Raw genomic sequence first — 18,789 nt, forward strand, 5'->3', positions numbered from 1 at the left:
GAAGCCGTCCCCTTCTGGCCTTCTGCAGGTCTCCTGTCCAGGGGCAGCATCATAGAGGAGGCAAGGCCAAGGGACAGAGGCTTCTCTTTCTAAGGTTATTTCAAAGCTAGATGACCCTGTCATTTTATAGGCTGAGGCACAAGGGAAGCCCCACTCTTCTTCCCCTTCTTGGCAGGGCCATTTCTTATCAAAACATCTTCATCCCCCAAAGATTTATCTTGAAACTTTTCTCCTTCCCTTGGGACCACAAAGAATGACAGAGACCACAAACATACACCAAGGGTTAGTTCTGGTTCCAGGGATAGCTTCCAGGCTCTACCCACATCAGGTGGCAGCCAGGGCCAGTCTGAGCCATGGAAATAAATAAGATTTAGTCCTGATATTGGTCAAGGCTCTCAACCCAGACTGAGCCCTGACCATATCATACACTGAGCCCTAAAGCTGGGCACAGACTGAACCTTGATCCTGGTCATATACTTAGCCCCGACCCTGGTCACAGACTGAACCCTGACCCTGGTCACATACTGATCTCCAGCCCTGGTCACAGACTGAGCTTTGACCCTGGTCACAGACTGAGCTTTGGCTATTATTTAGAAATAAGCATTTTATTTATTATATGACTACGGACAAAGTTATTTCCAGAATCTGGCCTCCGTTTTCTCATCTTCTCTGTGGAGTAGGCCAGACGCTCCTGTACCCTGTTCAGAGGAGGAACTGTCCAGAGGTTGGTCTGCCACTCCCCTGACCTGGTGACATGGGGGAGCATTGGTTGCTGCTATCTGCCAGCCCCCACCTCCACCCGACACGTTCAGCCCAAGCATCACTAATTTTTGCAGCTGCCGTGATAAATGGCATGGTCGGCAAAATGACATCTTTCTAATCTGCTGCAAGACAGATGGGTCCCCAAGCTGACTCACTCTCTGGAGAGCCTGCCCAGGCCAGCCTTGTTGAGAAGATGGGGACAACAGGACAGACACAATTGCCGAGACCTGACGCGGGGGGGTGGGGGGCCACAGGGATTCATTCCAGGCCCGGAATCAGGTATGGGATTTTCCATGAAGCTGCTTTCTTAAATACTTTGTTGTTATTGTTTTTGTTTTAATATCCCAAAGATAGTCTCTGCTCCTTTCTGTCCAAAGTTAAATCATCAACTCAATTTTCATTTTCAATTAAAACCTGAATATTATGCAAATTTGTTAAGAATCAGCCAACAGACACCATTTTGGTTCTAAGTGGCCTTTTTTTCTTGTTTCCTTCCATTCTTGGGGCAGTGGTGGGGGAAGAAAATGCCTCTGTTTGAGCCATGGGGTCCCAGGGCCCTTCCAGCCCCCTTTCTCCCCTTCTAAGCCCCTCTCCTTCTTTGTTTCCCTCTTCCCTCCCAGCCTCAGATCTGTCCTCAGCTACATGCCCCTTCCTCATCTAACTGTGGTGGCACAGGTAGGATCCTTCCCACCTACCTGTGGCCTTGGGAGCATGGAGAGAGGGTGGACACAGGGGCCAGGGAGCTGGAATTGGGGCTATGGATGCTAAGAATTAAAGAAGGACAAATACCAATCACAGAAACTCCAGCTTCCCCTGAGACCTTATCCTCCCCTCAAGAGCCCTACAGGAAAATTGGGAGTGGGGGGGATTGTCTGTCTGTCTGATCTGCCCAGAAAGCATCAGACACTGAAGCTGGAGGGAGGCTGGGGTGGCGTGTTTGTTGGAAGCTCTGAACCCCAACAAGTGGGGCAATGCTGCCCTCTCCTGGCTAGTTCTTGGCTCCCCTCCTACAATGGGCACTGCCAGGGTAAGCCACTGAGCTGGTGGACATACAAGCAACTCTCCAAAGACAGCAGGTGACATGCAGGTGACCTCTTCCAGGGCCTACAGCCTGCTCCAGTCCCTTCACAACCTCCCTAGATTCTGCCTCCTCCTGTCCAAACTTCTCTCACTGCCCAAAACATTGAAAAACTAGAAACACTGGTCTTATCCAGCCCATCACCCTCACGACAAAGCCTGAGTCCCCTGCAGGCTGCTCACGACCTGACCCCAGCTACCCACCCAGCCTCTCGTACCCCAGGCTCCTGCCACCTAAGCTTTCTCCAGTATCCTGTTCCTGCACACTGTGGCCCCACTTGCATACCTTTGCTCTCCCAGTTGCTTTTATCACCTCTACTTTTTCTATTCCCTCCCCTAAGAGCCCCCTCATAACTACTCCCCTTTCCAACCAGAATGGCCTCTCCCAGTTGCCCTGCTTGAACACTGACCACTGTCAGAGTCTCACAGTTATGGAGCCAAAGAGTAACTTAGGCCTCCTCCAGACCACCTCCCTCAATGCCCAGGGGGCCACCCTGAGGCCCAGAGAGGGGTGGGAGCTGCACAAGGTCACACAGCATGTTAATGGGTGGGTAGGATTAGAATGCAGCTCTCAGGAGTCCCTGCCCAGAGCTCCTTGGAGTGTCGTTACTGCCTCCCCTAGTGAAACCTCCTTGAGCCCAGGGACACTTGCAATTTCTCCCAGGACACAGCCCAGAGGAAGCAGTCATGAGTATTTGAAAAATAAAGAGATTTATAAATAAAAACATTGCTGGACACTCAACAGGCACCAATCTGCTACTCGACACCTTGGTCAAGTTGTTCTGCCAGGTATAGAAAAATAAGTTCTGTGGGGCAGGGCAGGGCAGGTGAGTGCACAGGTATTGCTGGGGGAGTCCTCAGTCACAAATGTGGACAACCAGTGGGCACAGGTGGGGTGAGTGCTTGACACCCATGGTGAAAGCAGGTGTGCGGGGCTTATGCACAGTGACCTTTTGGACGTCATGGGAGCCGGGACCAGGCCGGGGTGTGTGGTCCACGGGGTAGGCGAAGCGCTTAGCCATGCTGTAGATGGGGCTGCGGTGCTGGTAGACAGATGGCTCAGGCCGGGCGTACATGGCTGGTCCTGGGCCTCCTGCCACATCCTCCCTGTAGAACCAGTTCTTGTCCGGAGAGGCCAAGCTATAGCAGGGGGCAGCTTGGTTGGCAGGGCTGTTGGGCCCCAGTAGGAGTGGCAGCTGATACTGGTTGGGGGCTGGGTTGGGGTCCATCACTCTGTATGGGCACCGGTAGCCAAAAGCATACTGGGGAGCCCTGCGTTCCCCAGGTGGGTGGACCTTCTCAAAGCAGTAGTGGCAGGGGGCTGGGGTGGGGCTCACACCTGGAAGAGGCAAAGCAAGGGGTGTCAGGGCAAAGATCAGGCCATACCTCTGGTATCCAGCTAATGGGCCCAGGTAAGGAGCTGAGGTCTTGGTTAGCCTAAAGTGATTTCAGTATGACCACCTCAGCCTCAGGGCAAGGGCACTGACTCCTACATGAGGCTATGGGCAGAGGGAGGGACAGTTGGATGGTGACTTAGCCATCTTGATATCAGGATGATTGTGACCCTGTTGTCATATATATGAATCATAAGCATCATCATAACACTATCCTTGGGCTCTAGCATTCTGATATCATCCCGGTGATAAGAACATCCCAAGATCACTGTGGTCCCATAAGCTTATCAGCATGACAATGTCACTGCCACAGCATGAGATCCCTGACATTTTTATCATAACATCCCTCTTGTGACCTACCAAAATAAAAAACCAAACCTGTTGCCCATTGAGTTGACTCCAATTCATAGCAATCCTATAGGACACAGTAGAATAGCTTTGGCTTAAAGACATACTGTGACACATTCATGGTGACATCAGCATCATGACATCAGTTTCCTGATGGGACATTGCAGGGAGATGCCAGCACCCACACATACACCTGGAGAAGGGGTCATGACCCTTTGCCCCACTCTCGGGTCCTAAGGATAAACCCCAGCACCTCCACCCCTCACCTCCCTCCCCAGTCTCAGCTCCATCTTACGGAGGTTGGATATGCGCTCCTCCATGGGGACCTGAGGGCAGCTGGACATTCCAAATCTGGTTATTTTGGGATCCAAGAAATAACAAGGCCCAGGACTGGACATGTCTGCAATCCCTGCAGGGAAGCCAAGAAGAAGGCTGGTCAGCCCAGAGGCCACCCCAGGGTGAGCCTGTCCTACCTCTAAGCAAGATCCTCCCTCCCCATAATGAAGGAACAAGGGCTCTTGCATGTATCCAGGACCCTTGATTTCCTCGTCTGTAAAATGGGACTTTTAATACATGGCCTGCCATTCTCAAGAACTTGTTCACAGTGACAGATAAAACAACAGCTGCACAGCAGCTTGGTCACCTCCTGCCCCAACAGGGATTGGTGCCAAGGGGTAATAATAGCCACTGCAGATTAGCATTATGAAGGGGCCCAGCCCCGGCCAGAGGATTCCCCCCATGGGGGAAGGGGCCTGGCTGTCATCTGAGCTCTCAGATCCACAGCTCCACACCCCTGACCAGCCTCCCCTCCTCCAGGCTTTGGCCAGCAGCCCCTGTTCCCTACCCCACCCTCCAGCATTCTAGACCTTCTTGAAGCTCTGAGGGCCCAACACTCCCTCTAACCCACAGCTAGGTCTGCCTGGCCACTATGGCAAGTGAGCCCAGCAGAACATGGAGACCAGAGCTGAAGATGGTGGCAGCATCTCTTCAAAGCTTCCTAGGGAGGTCTACTGGGAGATGTCCACAAAGGTGCCTTCAGAGGGAATGAGCCACTTGGACATCTCTGCTGGTTTCCTTCTGGACCCATGGGGTCACCCAGGTGTCCCGTATGGGGTAAGCCTCCATTCCCAGGGCCTGTGGCTACAGAGAAAGGCTCCATGCCTCTCACTACCCCCTAGTTATCCTCACAATTCCCCATCTCCACCACTCACGCTTCTCTGAGTGCCGGGTGTGCAGGGTATAAGCCGGCTCCTGGAACATGGAGATGTCATGCTCTAAGTAGCCTGTGCAGGATGGCTGGAGGTACTTGGCGGGCCCTGGACCTGGGAGGGTGGACAAGAGAGCCTTCAGCCTGGGCCTGCTGAATCAGAGGCAGGGAAGCCCCAGACACCATGCACCATGAAACTACTTGGGAGATTTGTTCCTGCCGATGTCACACAAGTGTACCACTGCCACAGCTCCACAACAGAGCTGCTTCTTTTAGGGAAAGACTATTCCCAGATAAAATGCAATTTCCCTTGGACAAACCAAAACCAAACCAAACACACTGCCGTCGAGTCGGATCTGACTCATAGCAACCCCTCCTTGGGTTTTCAAAGCAGTATCACTATGGAAGTAGATTGCCCAACCTTCCTTCCAGGGAGTGGCTGGTGGGTTTGAACTGCCAGCCTTCTGGTTAGCAGTCACATGCCTTAGGCACTAGGCCACCAGAGCTCCCCTTGGACAGGCAGTGCATAATAATAAAGATAACCTTGTTGTTAGCTGCTATCAAGTTCAGCCCTGACGCATGGCAACCACATGCATAACAGAAATGAAACATTATCTGGTCCTGTACCATCCCTGTGATTGGATGGTGTTCAGACTGTGATCTACAGGGTTTTTATGGGTTGCTTTCAGAAGCAGATCACCAGACTTTTCTTCCTGATCCATCATCTAGAAGCTCCACTAAAAACTTGTTCAGCCTCATAGCAACACCCAAGCCTCCACTGATGGGTGGTGGCTGCATGTGAGGTGCACTGGCTGGGAATCAAACCTAGATCTCTGGCTTAGAAGGTAAGAATTTCACCGTTGAACCACCTAAAAACCAAATCCACTGTCATGATGTTGATTCCAACTCACAGGGACCCTATAGGACAGAGTAGAACTGCCCCTAAATAGGGTTTTCAAGGGTGTAAATCTCTATGGAAGCAAACTGGTTCATCTTTCTCCTGTGGATCAGCTGGTGGGTTCCAACTGCCAACCTTTTGGTTCACCACTGAGCATTTTAACCACTGTACCACCAAGGTTCTTACTGAACCACCACAGGCCCTGTAATAAGGGCCATTAAAAAAAAAAAAGTTGCCTTTGAGTTGCTTCCTATTCCTGGCGACCCACGTGTTACAGGTTAGAACTGTACTCTGCAGGGTTTTCATTGCCAAGACCTTTCAGAAGCAGATTGCCAGGCCTTCCTTTTGAGGTGCCTCTGGGTGGCTCAAACTACCAACCTTTAGGTTAGTATCTGCATGTTTAACTGTTTTTGCCATCCAGGGACTCCAATAAAAGTAATAGCTACAATTACTTAAGAACTTACTCTGTATGTCCATATAAATAGAACTAACAGGGAGCAAAGTTATGATAATTTCTTTTTTCTTTTTAACTTTATTGTGCTTTGGGTGCAAATTTACAGAGCAAAATTTGTTTTACATTCAACAGTTCATGTACATTTGATTTCATGCCCCGATTACCATCCCTGACCATAAAAAAACTCTCCTCTCCTCTTGTCCCTGTGACTAACCCTCCCTGTGCCCTTCTTAACTATGCACTCCTGCCTGTCCAGTTCTCCCTCTGTGTGAATGGCGCCCCATGGCCGATTGCTCTAAGGGATGTATCTCCCTAGAGAAGGTGGATGCATCACCTTGGGATAGGTATTCTGCATGTAGGTCTTTCTGCTGTTGGGCTGAGGGCCAATCCATGGGAGTGAGTCCAATTCTAGGCCCAAAGGATAACCCAGAGCCACAATCTTGGTGGTTCCACCGGACTCTATCCGACCATAATTCTGGTCATTTTTGTGCTTTTGGATTTTGTTCCACATTTTTCCTCTTACTCTACCCAGGATCTCCAGGTTTGATCCCTTCCCGAGCAGTTGGCATTGGTAGGCAGGCACCATCTAGTTCTTCTGGTCTCAGGATCCATCATATCTTTGGACTAATTGTTTCCAGATGCCTTTGATTTTCTTCATTCTTCTTTGCTTCAGATGAGAGGAGACCAATAGTTGCATCTTAGATGGCCGCTTGAACGCTTTTAAGATCCTAGTCACTACTCACCAAAGAAGGTTGTGGAACAAGATTTGTATGTACTATGTTGTGCCTGTTGAGTTTGGTGTCCCCTGAGACTATCGTCTCAAGTTAGCAGGCCTAGTGATTCTCTCTCTCAAGGTGTTTGGTTGTCTCTGAGAGGTTACTCCAACTCTGTCTACTATTGTTTCTGTAATGTCTGTGGCTAGTTTTGTAGCATAAGTGCGTATGTAAGGTTATCTTCAGCTACATCTATCCTTGGTCTAAGGTATATTACTGCTCGCTGACCCCCACTTCATGGTCTCACTTGTCTGTACATCTATCTGTAGCCTGGTGTTTGGTGTTAGTGGTAATGCAGTATTGTACAGATACTATTATTTGCTTCTGTTGTCTACATCTCATGTACATGTTTCAGTGCCCTTCCTTTCTCCAATGTCATCATGCTGATCACAGACTCTTTTCATACTAAAATTGTGATAATTTCTTAGCCACAGTCAACTACCCTGAGGGAGAGTAAGTTGTTGGACCTGTGGACTCAGGACCATGGTCATGGGGGACATCAAGATCAATTGGCATAACATACTACACAAAAACTTTGTTCTACATCCTACCAGTGAGTAGCGACTAGTGTCTTAAAGGCTTGCAAGTGGCCATCTAGATGCAATAATTGGTCTCTCCTAGTCCACAGCAAAGAAGAATGAAGAAAACCAAAGACACACGAAAACAATTAGTCCAAGGGACCATGTGAACCTCAGCCTATATATGACCATGAGACCAGAAAAACTAGATGGTACCCACTACCACTGTCCATGACTTAGAAAGGGAACAGAACAGGAGATCCTGGACGGAGTGGGAGAACAATGCGGAACAAAACTCAAAATCATAAAAAAAAAAAAAAAAAGACCAGGCTAACTGGTCTGATAGAGCCTACTGAAACCCCCAAGACTGTGGCCCCTAATTGCCCTTCAGGCCTAGAATTGAACTCACTCCTGTGGCTTCCAACCAAACAAAAGACAGGCATGTAGGGTGAACATTTATAGCAGGTAGGAACACTCCTTAGCACAATCAATCATGGGAGAGTAGGAGGGCAGTATTTGTACAGGGAGACAGCTCAGGGGGCAGGAATGTATAAGAAAGAGGGACACAGGGAAGAGGTAACTACAGGGAGGAAGTGGGAAGAGAGTGTTACATTGTGGGGACTGTAGTCAATGTCATGAAACAAAATGCATATGAACTGCTGTATGGAAAATGAATCTGCTTTATAGACTTTCACCAGAATCACAATAAAAATTTAAAAAAGAAAAGACTTATCAGTAGATACATTTTATATGGTTTATAAACAACCCTGGAAGGTAGATACTATTATTTTTCTCATCTGACAGATGAGAAAACTGAGGCTTAGAAATAATCAATTTGTCCCAAATCACAAGCTGGTAAAATGAACATTCTGTGACAGTCAGCAAAGCCCCAGCAAGTAATCACTATACTAAGTCACTTAGAGCAATTATCAGTCGTTAATAACATAGTAGAAATTCATTTGTTCACTTTCAAATGAGAGCAAGTTTCAAGGGAAGTGAGGAAAGTTAAAATTAGGCTAAAGGCTGTTGTTTATAACCTTTTTCCAAAGCTGGTCTCCGCCAGTCCCAATCTCCTGCCTTCCTCAACCTCCCTGAAAAATCCCAGCAACCTCTAGCTCAGCTTGGAGGCTCAGCTTGGAGGTGCAGGTCTGCTCTAGGCTTCGAAGAGAATCTGAGGGGACTTTTCAGGAGGCAAGACTGGCAGGCCAAGAAGCCCTTGACAGCCCTGCAGAGAGGGGAATGAGCCTAAGCTCAGGGCAGGGGCTGCTCTCACCTTTGAGCATGGCCATGATAACAGGAGTCTGCTTTATCTCCTGCCATGAAGGCAACTGCACCTTCTTCTCTGGGTGCTGCCCGTAGAACACAGACTTCCTGGCTCCCTGGGGTAGTTTCATGGCTGGGGCTGGGGAGGAGGCGATAGCGCCTACTGTGGGATTCTAGCAGCCAGCAAAGAGCTGGGCCTGTGTGAGGTCTGTGCAGAGGCCTCCTGCCCCAAGCCCCTCCGATCACTCTCTCTTCCCACCCCAAGGACTGGGTAGGGGTTGGGATGGAAGCCGGTACTCAGGCTGGAGCAGCTGGGGCTGTCTGGGGTACAGCCAGCTGCGGGGTCCAGCAGGCTGGAGCTGGGAATGACATCACACCAGAAATTGGACTGTCAACCCCAGAGTGTTTATTTCTCCCAGTTGCCATGGTACCTGAGCTGTGTTGTAGAAATTCTATGCTGGGACCTCAGCGGTAGAATTCTAAGACTCAACCCAACTGCCTTCCCACCTTTAGCTAAGCTAAACAGCCTGAGGGGCCCCAGGACCCTGGGACAGGATGGAAAAGGGAGAGGTGGAGCACAGACAGATACAGCTCTTCACCTGCTGTGGGTGCTGTCATGGTGAGGAGAGGGATGGAAAGGTGGGTAGGTCATAGGAGAAGGGTTCTTAAAGCCTGCACAGCCCCCTTGGGGAATCTCTAGCCCTCTGTCTCTCCTATCCATCTCTCCAGACTGTGAACATGCCCTCCCTTCTCTCAAAGTCTATTTTTCCTTGGCAAAGGATAGAACAAACTATTTCACACTAAGATGTGACCGTCTGATAGCACCTTCCCAGGCTCAGATTCAATCAAGTCTAACTCAAGCAAACACTCGCCTGCTGGTGGCATTTCAAGCAGGGAATGGAAGGCAAGTAAAAGAGAGACAGAGGGGTGGCACTTAGGCCACAAGAGGCCAGTTTCTATGCCTACGGCCAAGATGACCCTCTGGGGGAGGGAACATGGGGAGTATGAGAGGAAACACTGAGGAATAAAGAAGATGCCCAGCCCCCGATTGATGAATGAGCCCCAAGCCTGAAGGAATGGAGACTCCTTTACTCAATCACCAGGAGGTTTTCCGCCCTGGAGCCTGCCCACACCCCCTCATTTCATAACTCAGACCGAGAACTTGATCTCAACCAGATAAAAGGGTTTTCCTTCTTGGGAAGCAGGTGACTGCTGGCTTTAGGAAAATTGAGGTCCCGAAAGGAGCAAGGACTTGCCTCGAGTCTTCCATTACCTCAGTAACAGAGGCAGAACCAGCACACAAGTGCCTGTTCCAATCCAGGGCTCCCACAATAGCCTCTGATCTAATGAAAACCTAACCATGCTCTGGACTCATTCCAACCAGCAAGTGCGATGAGGCCGTGGAGCAATGGAGCAGCCAGGTGCAGGGGCACTACATGGCTCAGAACATAAGACAGCTCCCCCAGAAGTGGCAGACCCTCCCCACACCCTCTCATGCCCACAGGGCAGGCAAGCCTCTGATTCTGGGGCCACAGGAAGCAGTGGGCCTGCTGACCCTAGATCTGATGATCCCCAAGTACTGATCAGAGCCAAATCAGTGGCAGGGAGCCCCACCTTCCTGGTCTGTTGGGTTTTACCACAGGAAGCTCCCTGACCCCCTCCCTTCACTGTCCTTGTGCACAGCTCTCATGGGGATACTGAGGAACCCCCACACCTCAGCAAGTCACAAGTCTCCCCACTTATACTCCAAACTCTCCCTTCCCCCCAGCTCTAGAAGGGACCTGGCTCAGGCTCAGCCCTGAGGATGGCCCTCAGCCTCTCCCAAGCTGGCTGTTCTATCATTCCCACCCCCTTATAACTCAGAGTCCAAGTTTGAGTGGGTCACAGGCCCCCATGGTACCCAGTCAGTGCTCCTTCCCCATCTAGAGCACCACTTCTCTGAGAATCCCACCATGTAAGTGTGCCCCTCTTCATCTTCTCAGGGCTACCACCTGCCTCTCACCCGAAATCCTGGGAGCCTTGGCTCATGGTCTTCTCCCCCAGCAACCCTGATGATGTATACCCTCTCCATGGGCCACCCACTCTTTCCCTGGCCTCTCAGTCCCCAGACTTCCTCCCCTCAGTGGTGGTTTAGTGATAAAATTCCCACGTTGTATGCAGTCTCCAGTTCAGTTCCGGGCAATGCCCCTGCTGTGCAGGCACTATCTGTCAGTGGAGGCTTTCTTGTTGCTGTGATGCTGATCGGGTTTCAGTGGAGCTTCTAGAATAAGACAGGCTAGAAAGAGAAGCCTACTAGGTGATTTACTTCTGAAAGTCAGCCAATGATTTTGGGTCATAACAGTATGACCCCATTGTGTGTGGGGTCACCATGAGTCAGGGGCTGACTTGACAGCAACTAACATAACAACTCCCTCTCAGCACATTCTGGACTTCTCATCCACCTCCCTTGGCACTAATCACATGGCTCCCCCTGGAGCACCATTTCCTGTTCTTTACTGCTCTTGCTCTCACCAAGATCTCCGTTTGCTGATGCCACACTTTCTCCTTACCCTTCAGTTCCCTCCTGCCTTCAATTTCCTCCTTGTCCAGCTTCTTTCCTGGTAAAGCCCAACCCTGACTCACCCAGCTCTGCCTTGCCTGCTCTGCACAAGGTAGCTAAAAATTGTTGGGACAATCACGTACCCAAGAACCCTGAACTTACCCTTGACTTTGCCTCTGCTCCACTCAGCAGCTACAGTCACGTCTGGTCATCCTGCCTCCTTCTCCCTCTCCCTGGAGATCATTTCAATCATTGTTCAGGCCCTCTCTATATCTGGCCACCTCCTCAGCAGAGAAAACACATGCCATTATATTTGGCTTTGACTCAACCCCTCCCCACCACACCCTCAGAACCTCCAGAGTCTGCTGTCACCAGCTCCTGCTTCCATCCAGGGGCTTGGGAAGATCCACCAAGACCTTCTCCATAACCTTCTTACTCCTCAAGAGCCTTTCATGATCACTTGCTCTCCTCTCTCTGGACTTTAACCTCTCCATTGGCTCCACCCTGTACAACTCTGGATATCTTTAGGTCTCTTCCATCTATGAAAACCGTCTCCCTGGTCCTGCACATCTCTCCATCTCTTTCTCTCTCCCCCAGACCACAGACAAATGCCTCCCCAAAGAGGAGCTTTCCTTTATTGTCTATATTCCTCCCTTCCCTTTCATATTTCAACTCACCACATGCCCATCGTGCTTCCTAAAGTACTCTCAGTCAGATCCCCACTGACCTGCATGCAGTTGCTGCATCTAATGGACACATTTCACCCTCTTCCAGGTTGGCCTCTTGGCAACGCTGGACCAGAGTGACTTACCACTCTGTCCTTCTTAGATCTTCAATCTACCGTTCTCCCCACTGAACTATGTTGACTATCTGTACTCTCTCCTTCTTAAAGCAGATTCTTTCTGGGTCCAAGATCTCCTCCCGGTTTTCCTGTCCCTCTCTGGCTGCTCCTTCCTCCACTTGACCTTTAACTGTGGATGTATGTTCATTAATTGTAAAGGAAAAAAATGGTAACTTTACAGTGGAGGAGCCTGGCAAGCACCACATCAAGCAAGTGACACAAGTTAATGACAACAGGATGAATCAATTTTGTGTGTTTCCTGATAGGATGCACTGAGAAGGACGTGGCATCACTTCTGGGCTGTTCGTACCAAAGATTCATTAGATGCATTAGATAACCTGAACCTAATCATGAGGAAACATCAGATTAACCTAAGTCAAGCTTCATTCCACAAAATAACTGACCTGTACTTACCCAAAATGTCAATATCATGAATAACAAAGAAACACTGAAGAACTGCTCCAGATGAAAAGATACTACAGAGACTTGACAATTGAATGTAACATGAGAACCAAGATTTCCTTTTGCTATAGAGGATATTACTGGGGAAATTGGCTAAACTTGAAAAAGGTCTGTGGCTTAGTTAAAAGTATTGACAATGTTAATTTCCTGGTGGGTTAATAACTGCACTATGATTATGAAAGAGAAAGGCCTTGTTCTTAGGAAATACACACTGAAGCATTTAGGGATAAAATAGAATACTTCTGCAACTTACTCTCAAATGGTTCAGAACTAAAATATATATATGCACATGGAGAGAAAATAATTTAAAATATGGTGAAATATTAATTAATATTTGAGAAATCTGGGTAAAGAGCTTATGGGAACTACTTCCAAAAGTCTTGCTACTATTCTGTGAGTCTGAAATTAAGTCAAAATAAAAGGCTAAAAGAAAATTACGTTTGTGTCTTCGGGCTGGTTCCTGGGCCTTCGTCTCATCTCACAACACCCTCCTCTCTCCTGGGCAGTCTCATCTCCTCTTGTTGCTTCAATTCCATTAGCTATACCCTGACAGTGTCCAAGTATATATTCCTATGACCCAGACATTCTTAGGAGCTTTAGAGCCATGTATCCAACAGTCTAAACAATGTCACTTGGGTTTCTCACAAGCACCTCAAAACCAACATGCCCAAAGTTTTTCTTGTGAGATGAACCCCTAGTCTGTCTCAATGAATTATACCAACAGCCATTCAAGTTCCTAAGCCAGAAAACTAGGCCTCTCCTGGACACCTTCTACGTTCAACAAATCACCAAAATCCCTTGGGGCTACTGCCTATTATTCACTTGTGTCTACAATCCCCAGTATAGTGTCTGACATATGGTATGTGTTTGCCTTAGCTTCCTAGTGCTGCTATAACAGAAATACCAGAAATAGACGACTTTAAACCAAAACCAAACTCACTGCCGTCGAGTTGGATCCAACTCGTGGCGACCTCTCCTTGGGTATCACTATGGAAGTAGCTGCCCAATCTTCCTTCCAAGGAGTGAGTTGCTGGTGAGTTTGAACCACCAGCCTCTGGTTAGCAGTCAAATGCCTTAGGCTCTATGCCACTAGAGCTCCTTTAGCAAACAAATTTATTTCTCAAGTTTAGGAAGCTAGAAGTCTGAATTTAGGGCACTGGCCCTAGGGGAAGGCTTTCTCCATCCACTCTGGGGAAAAATCCTTGCCTCACCTTCTCTAGCATTCTTCTTGGCATTCCTTGGAAATCTCCTCATGGCATCTATCTTTCTTCTAGTCATGTTTACTTCAGTGTCTAATTGTTCTGGTTACCTAGGCCACTCTGACAAGAATATACCACAAATGGGATGGTCTTAACAAACAGTGGTTTATTCTCTTACAGTTTGGAGGCTTTAAGTCCAAGTTCAAAGTGCCAGGCTCTAGGGGCTGGGTGAAAGCTCCTCAACCTTGAGGTCCAGCCCTGCCTCCTGCTCCCAGCCCACTGGAGCTAGAGGCATTTCTTCACTCAGACAGCTGTTGACTGCTGAGGCTGAGAAGCCCCAAGGTTGACAAGTAAAAAGGCACGGCCCCGATGTTACCAAACCATATGGCAGGTCATTAATTCAAGTCCATTGTAAATCCCAGGATCGCCAGAGCATGGCAGGCTTCCGAACAATGACATGGATACATGCAGGGTTCAAGCACGCCATAGGCTAGAGACCATTCTCCAAGGCTTCTCCTTATATACAGGAAGCAGATCACACCCCAAAGGCAGCTACTCAGCTGCTTGTGGTATATCCCACCATGGAGTTGATTGCCAGTCTCATCATGGGGAAAAACTACCACCAGCTGCCCAGCCACTCAACCAGGCCTAGCCAAGTTGACACACAAACATAACCACCACACTAATCTTCTTTTTATGTCTCAGAAGTGAGTGGTTTGCTCTTTCCTTTTGCCTTGGTGAGTCCCTCAAAGCAAGGCAGATCAGCAACCCTACTGGAGCCACCCACAAAAATTCAGCCAGGGTTCTCACTCTTGCCATGTGTGCTCAAACTGGCATGATCTGATCCCTAAATACAGCTTCAATATGTGTTGCCAGCATCTCTGCCAGTAAATAAAATAAAAATAAAAACGATTGTTGTTGAATCCAACTCACAGTGACCCTATAAGATAGCATAGAACTGCCCCCACTGGGTTTCCAAAGCTGTAAAACTTTACAGAAACAGACTGCCACATCTTTCTCCCATAAAGCAGCTGGTGGGTTTGAACCACAGCAGAATGCTTAACCACTGCTCCACCAGGCCTCCCTCAGTACTGGAAGACTAATAGGCTCCATCAAATTGGATGACATGATCTTCCTGGAGTGGATTATCCAAGACTCAACAAAAGAAACAATCTAAACTCTTTGTTGTTGTTGTTGTTGTTGTCAGGTGCCATCGAGTCAGCTCTAACTTATGGCAACCCTGTACACAACAGAACAAAACACTGCCTGGTCCTGTGCCATCCTCATAATCGTTTCTATATTTGAGCCCATTATTGCAACCACTGTGTCAATCCATCTCATTGAGGGCCTTCCCCTTTTTTGCTGACCCTCCACTTTACTAAACATGATATCCTTCTCCAGGGAATAGTCCCTTCTGACAATATGACCAAAGTAGGTGAGACAAAGTCTGTCATTCTCCCTTCCAAGGAGCATTCTGGCTGTACTCCTTCCAGGACAGATTTGTTTGTTCTTCTGGCAGCCCATGGTATTTTCAGTGTTCTTTGCCAACACCATAATTCAAAGCATCAACTCCTCTTTGGTCTTCCTCATTCATTTGTAAAATAAATAAAAGGTACTCTTTGTACATAAGATAATCTTCAATTATGACTGTTTTGTTGTGAATTAAATAATTAAAGAAAAAGTGATTGGCTTAAGACCCACCCTACACAGATATAGTCTCAACAACAAAGAAAACCCTATTTCCAAATGGGATTATATCCACAGGTATAAGGGTTAGGGTTTACAAATATTTTGGGGGAACACAATTCGATCCATAGCAGTGTTTAAGAAATAATTTTTGCATGATGGATTAGATTGATCAAGAAAACACCATTCCTCCCCTTGGGAGCCAAGTCCCACTTGCTGAATCCCAGGCACATGCTCAGCCTGGCTCACTGGACTGCCAAGGAGTGTTGGTGGTTTAGTAGTGGATAAGGCACTTGGCTGCTAACCAGAAGGTCAATGGCTCAAACCCATCAGCCACTCCATGGAAGGAAGATGGAGTGATCTACTTCCATAAAGATTTACAGCCTCAGAAACCCAATGGGGGTCACTATGAGTCACTTAGCAGTCAAATGTCTTAGGCACTATGCCACCAGAGCTCCTAGGAGGTTACTACACAAAGGTATAAATGTCAGGTGAGAATGACTGAGGGCCATCTTGGAGGCTGGCTACCACAAGATTTTCACTGTACAAGGATATCTAGCCAATGGAGTCAATAGAGGCTAAAATCCAATCTCTGTATTCTGAAGTAGAGTAGCATACTCAATAAGATGTTTTATGGGCTAACGGTCCTCCCATCTTGGTCTTCAGTTGTCTCTTGGTTGTTGGTGTTGCCTCTCTTCCAAGGACTCCTGGAAGTCTTTTAGAGAGCAAAACCCTGGGCATAAACAAGTGCCATCATCATAACCAAGGAGCTCTGGTGGCATAGTGCCTAAGGCATTGGACTGCTAACCTTCTAGAAGATTGAAGGTTCAAACTCACCAGCCGCTCCACAGAAGGAAGACTGGGCAATCTACTTCCATGAAGATTTGCCACCTTGGACCCCAAAGAGGGTCACCATGAGTTGGACTTGACTCGACAGAAGTGAGTTTGGTTTGGAGTTTATTATCATAACCACCAAGCACTGTCATTTACAATTTATAAAGTCTCAGAACCACTACTGATGGCCTTCATCAAGACATCATAGTAGTTCTACAATTTAAAGATGAGGGAAAAGGTACAGAAAAGTGCAGTGATTTGTCTCAGCTAAATAAGCTTTTGAATTGTGGTGCTGGTGAAGAATGCTGAAAGTACCAAGGACTGCTAAAAGAACTAACAGATCAGTCTTGGAGGAAGTGCACCCGAAATGCTCCTTGGAAGCAAGAATGGCCAGACTTCGTCTTACCTATTTTGGTCATGTTGTGAGAAGGGACCATTCCTTGGAGAAGGATGTCATGCTTGGTAAGGTGGAGGGTCAGCAAAAGAGGGGAAGGCCTTCAATGAGATGGATTGACACGGTGGCTGCCATGGTGGGCTCAAGTATAGCAGGGATAGTGGAGCTGGCTCGAGATCAGGCAGTGTTTCGTTCTGCTGTGCATGGGGTCACTATGAGTCAGAAACAACTCAACTGCACCTAACAACAACAACAACAACAAGTAAATCAATGGACAAAATAGAGAGCCCAGAATAGACCCACACAAGTACAACTAACTGATCTTTAACAAGGGAGCAAAGGCAATTCAATGGAAAAAGGACAGTCTTTTCAACAAATGGTGCTGGAACAACTGGGCATTCATATACACCCCCCCCCAAAAAAAATGAATCTAGACACTGACCTTATACCTTTCTCAAAAATAATCTCGAAGTGGATTAAATACCTAAACGTAAATCACAAAACTATACACAGTCTAGAAGATAACATAGAACATCTAGGTTACCTTGGGTTTGATGATGAGTTTTTAGATGCAACACCAAAAGTATAATCCCTGAAAGAATAAGTTGATAAGTTGGACTTCATTGAAATTCAAAACTTCTGCTCTGTGATAGACACTGTTAAGAGAATGAAAAGGCAAGCCACAGACTGGGAGAAAATATTTCCAAAGTATATATCTGATAAAGGCTGTTTCCAAAGTACACAAAGAACTCTTAAAACTCAACAATAAGAAAACAAACAACCCAATTACAAAATGGGCAAAAGATTAGAACAGATACTTCACCAAAGATGACATACAGATGACAAATAAGCATATGAAGAAAATACTCGACAACGTATGTTATTACTTAAATTCACTGCCATCGAGTCAATTCTGACTCATAGCAACCCCCTTGGGTTTCTGAGGTGGTAAATCTTTACAGAAGTAGATTGCCCCATCTTCCTGCAGCAGTGTGGCTAGCGGGTTTGAACCACAACCTTCTGGTTAGCAGTCAAATGTCCTAGGCACCACACCACCAGAACTCCTTACATATGTTATTCCAGTTGTTGTTGAGTCAGATCCAACTCATAGCAATCCCTCCTTGGGTTTCAAAGGCATATCACTACGGAATAAGATTGTCCAACCTTCCTTCTGAATAAAGAAAAAAGAAACCTTGAAATGGTAAGAAAGCTTTATGGTATTTTTGCTTGCCCTTGTCCCACTTCCTCCTTGGTTCAAAAGTTGTTGTTGTTGTTGTTATGTGCTGTCGAGTTGGCCCCGACTCATAGCGACCCCTCCTTGGGTTTCTGAGGCAGTATCGCTACAGAAGTAGGATTGCCCAACCTTCCTTCCGAGGAGTGGCTGGTGGGTTTGAACCGCCAGCCTTCTGGTTAGCAGTCAAGTGCCTTAGGCACTATGCTACCAGAGCTCCTAAATAGCAGCCCATGTTTCCAGTGTAGGATTGGTCCCTGCATCTGGTCTGAGAAGCATCATAAGAAAATCAATCAATTTAATATACCACATTAATAGAATGAACAAAAATCCACATGAACATCTCAAACAATACAGAAAAATTATCCAAAACCCTTTCATGAAAAAAACACTCAGAAAACTAGGAATTGAAGGAAATTTCCTCAACACTATAAAGAGCACTAATAGAAACCTGGGAGCTCTGGTAATATAGGGCCCAAGGCACTTGACTGCTAACCAGAAGGCTGGCGGTTCAAACCCACCAGCCACTCCTCGGAAGGAAGATGGGGCAATCTACTTTCATAGTGATATTGCCTTGGAAACCCAAGGAGGGGCCGCTATGAGTCGGGTCTGACTCGAAGGCACATAACAACAACAACAATAGAAACCTACAGCTAATGTCAGAATCAGTGGTGAAAGACTGAAAGCTTTCCCCCTAAGATCAGGAATAAGACAAGGATACCTGATTTCACCACTGCTATTCAACATTATAAGGAGCAGGTGGCACAGTCATTAAAATATTCAGCTACTAACCAAAGTGACAGCAGTTCAAACCTACCAGGTGATCACAGGAGAAAGATGAGGCAGTCTGCTTCCATAAAGATTTACAGCCTTGAAAACCCTATGGGGCAGTTCTACTCTGTCCTATAA

General features: G+C 47.4%; 1 protein-coding gene across 1 annotated transcript; it reads right to left on the reverse strand.

Annotated features, from left to right (window-relative positions):
* Nucleotides 1–2,696: 2,696 nt before the first annotated feature.
* ODF3L1 (outer dense fiber of sperm tails 3 like 1) lies at nt 2,697–8,825 on the reverse strand. The gene is made up of 4 exons (XM_007948936.1): nt 8,705–8,825; nt 4,793–4,903; nt 3,877–3,990; nt 2,697–3,178 (listed from the first exon to the last, which is right to left on the reverse strand). The coding sequence occupies exons 1-4, from the start codon at nt 8,823–8,825 to the stop codon at nt 2,697–2,699; spliced, it is 828 nt and encodes a 275-aa protein (XP_007947127.1).
* Nucleotides 8,826–18,789: the final 9,964 nt, after the last annotated feature.

Source organism: Orycteropus afer, unplaced genomic scaffold, assembly GCF_000298275.1.
Source record: "Orycteropus afer afer isolate SDZICR_OR568_19922 unplaced genomic scaffold, OryAfe1.0 scaffold00233, whole genome shotgun sequence".
In the NCBI taxonomy this organism is placed as follows: domain Eukaryota; kingdom Metazoa; phylum Chordata; class Mammalia; order Tubulidentata; family Orycteropodidae; genus Orycteropus; species Orycteropus afer.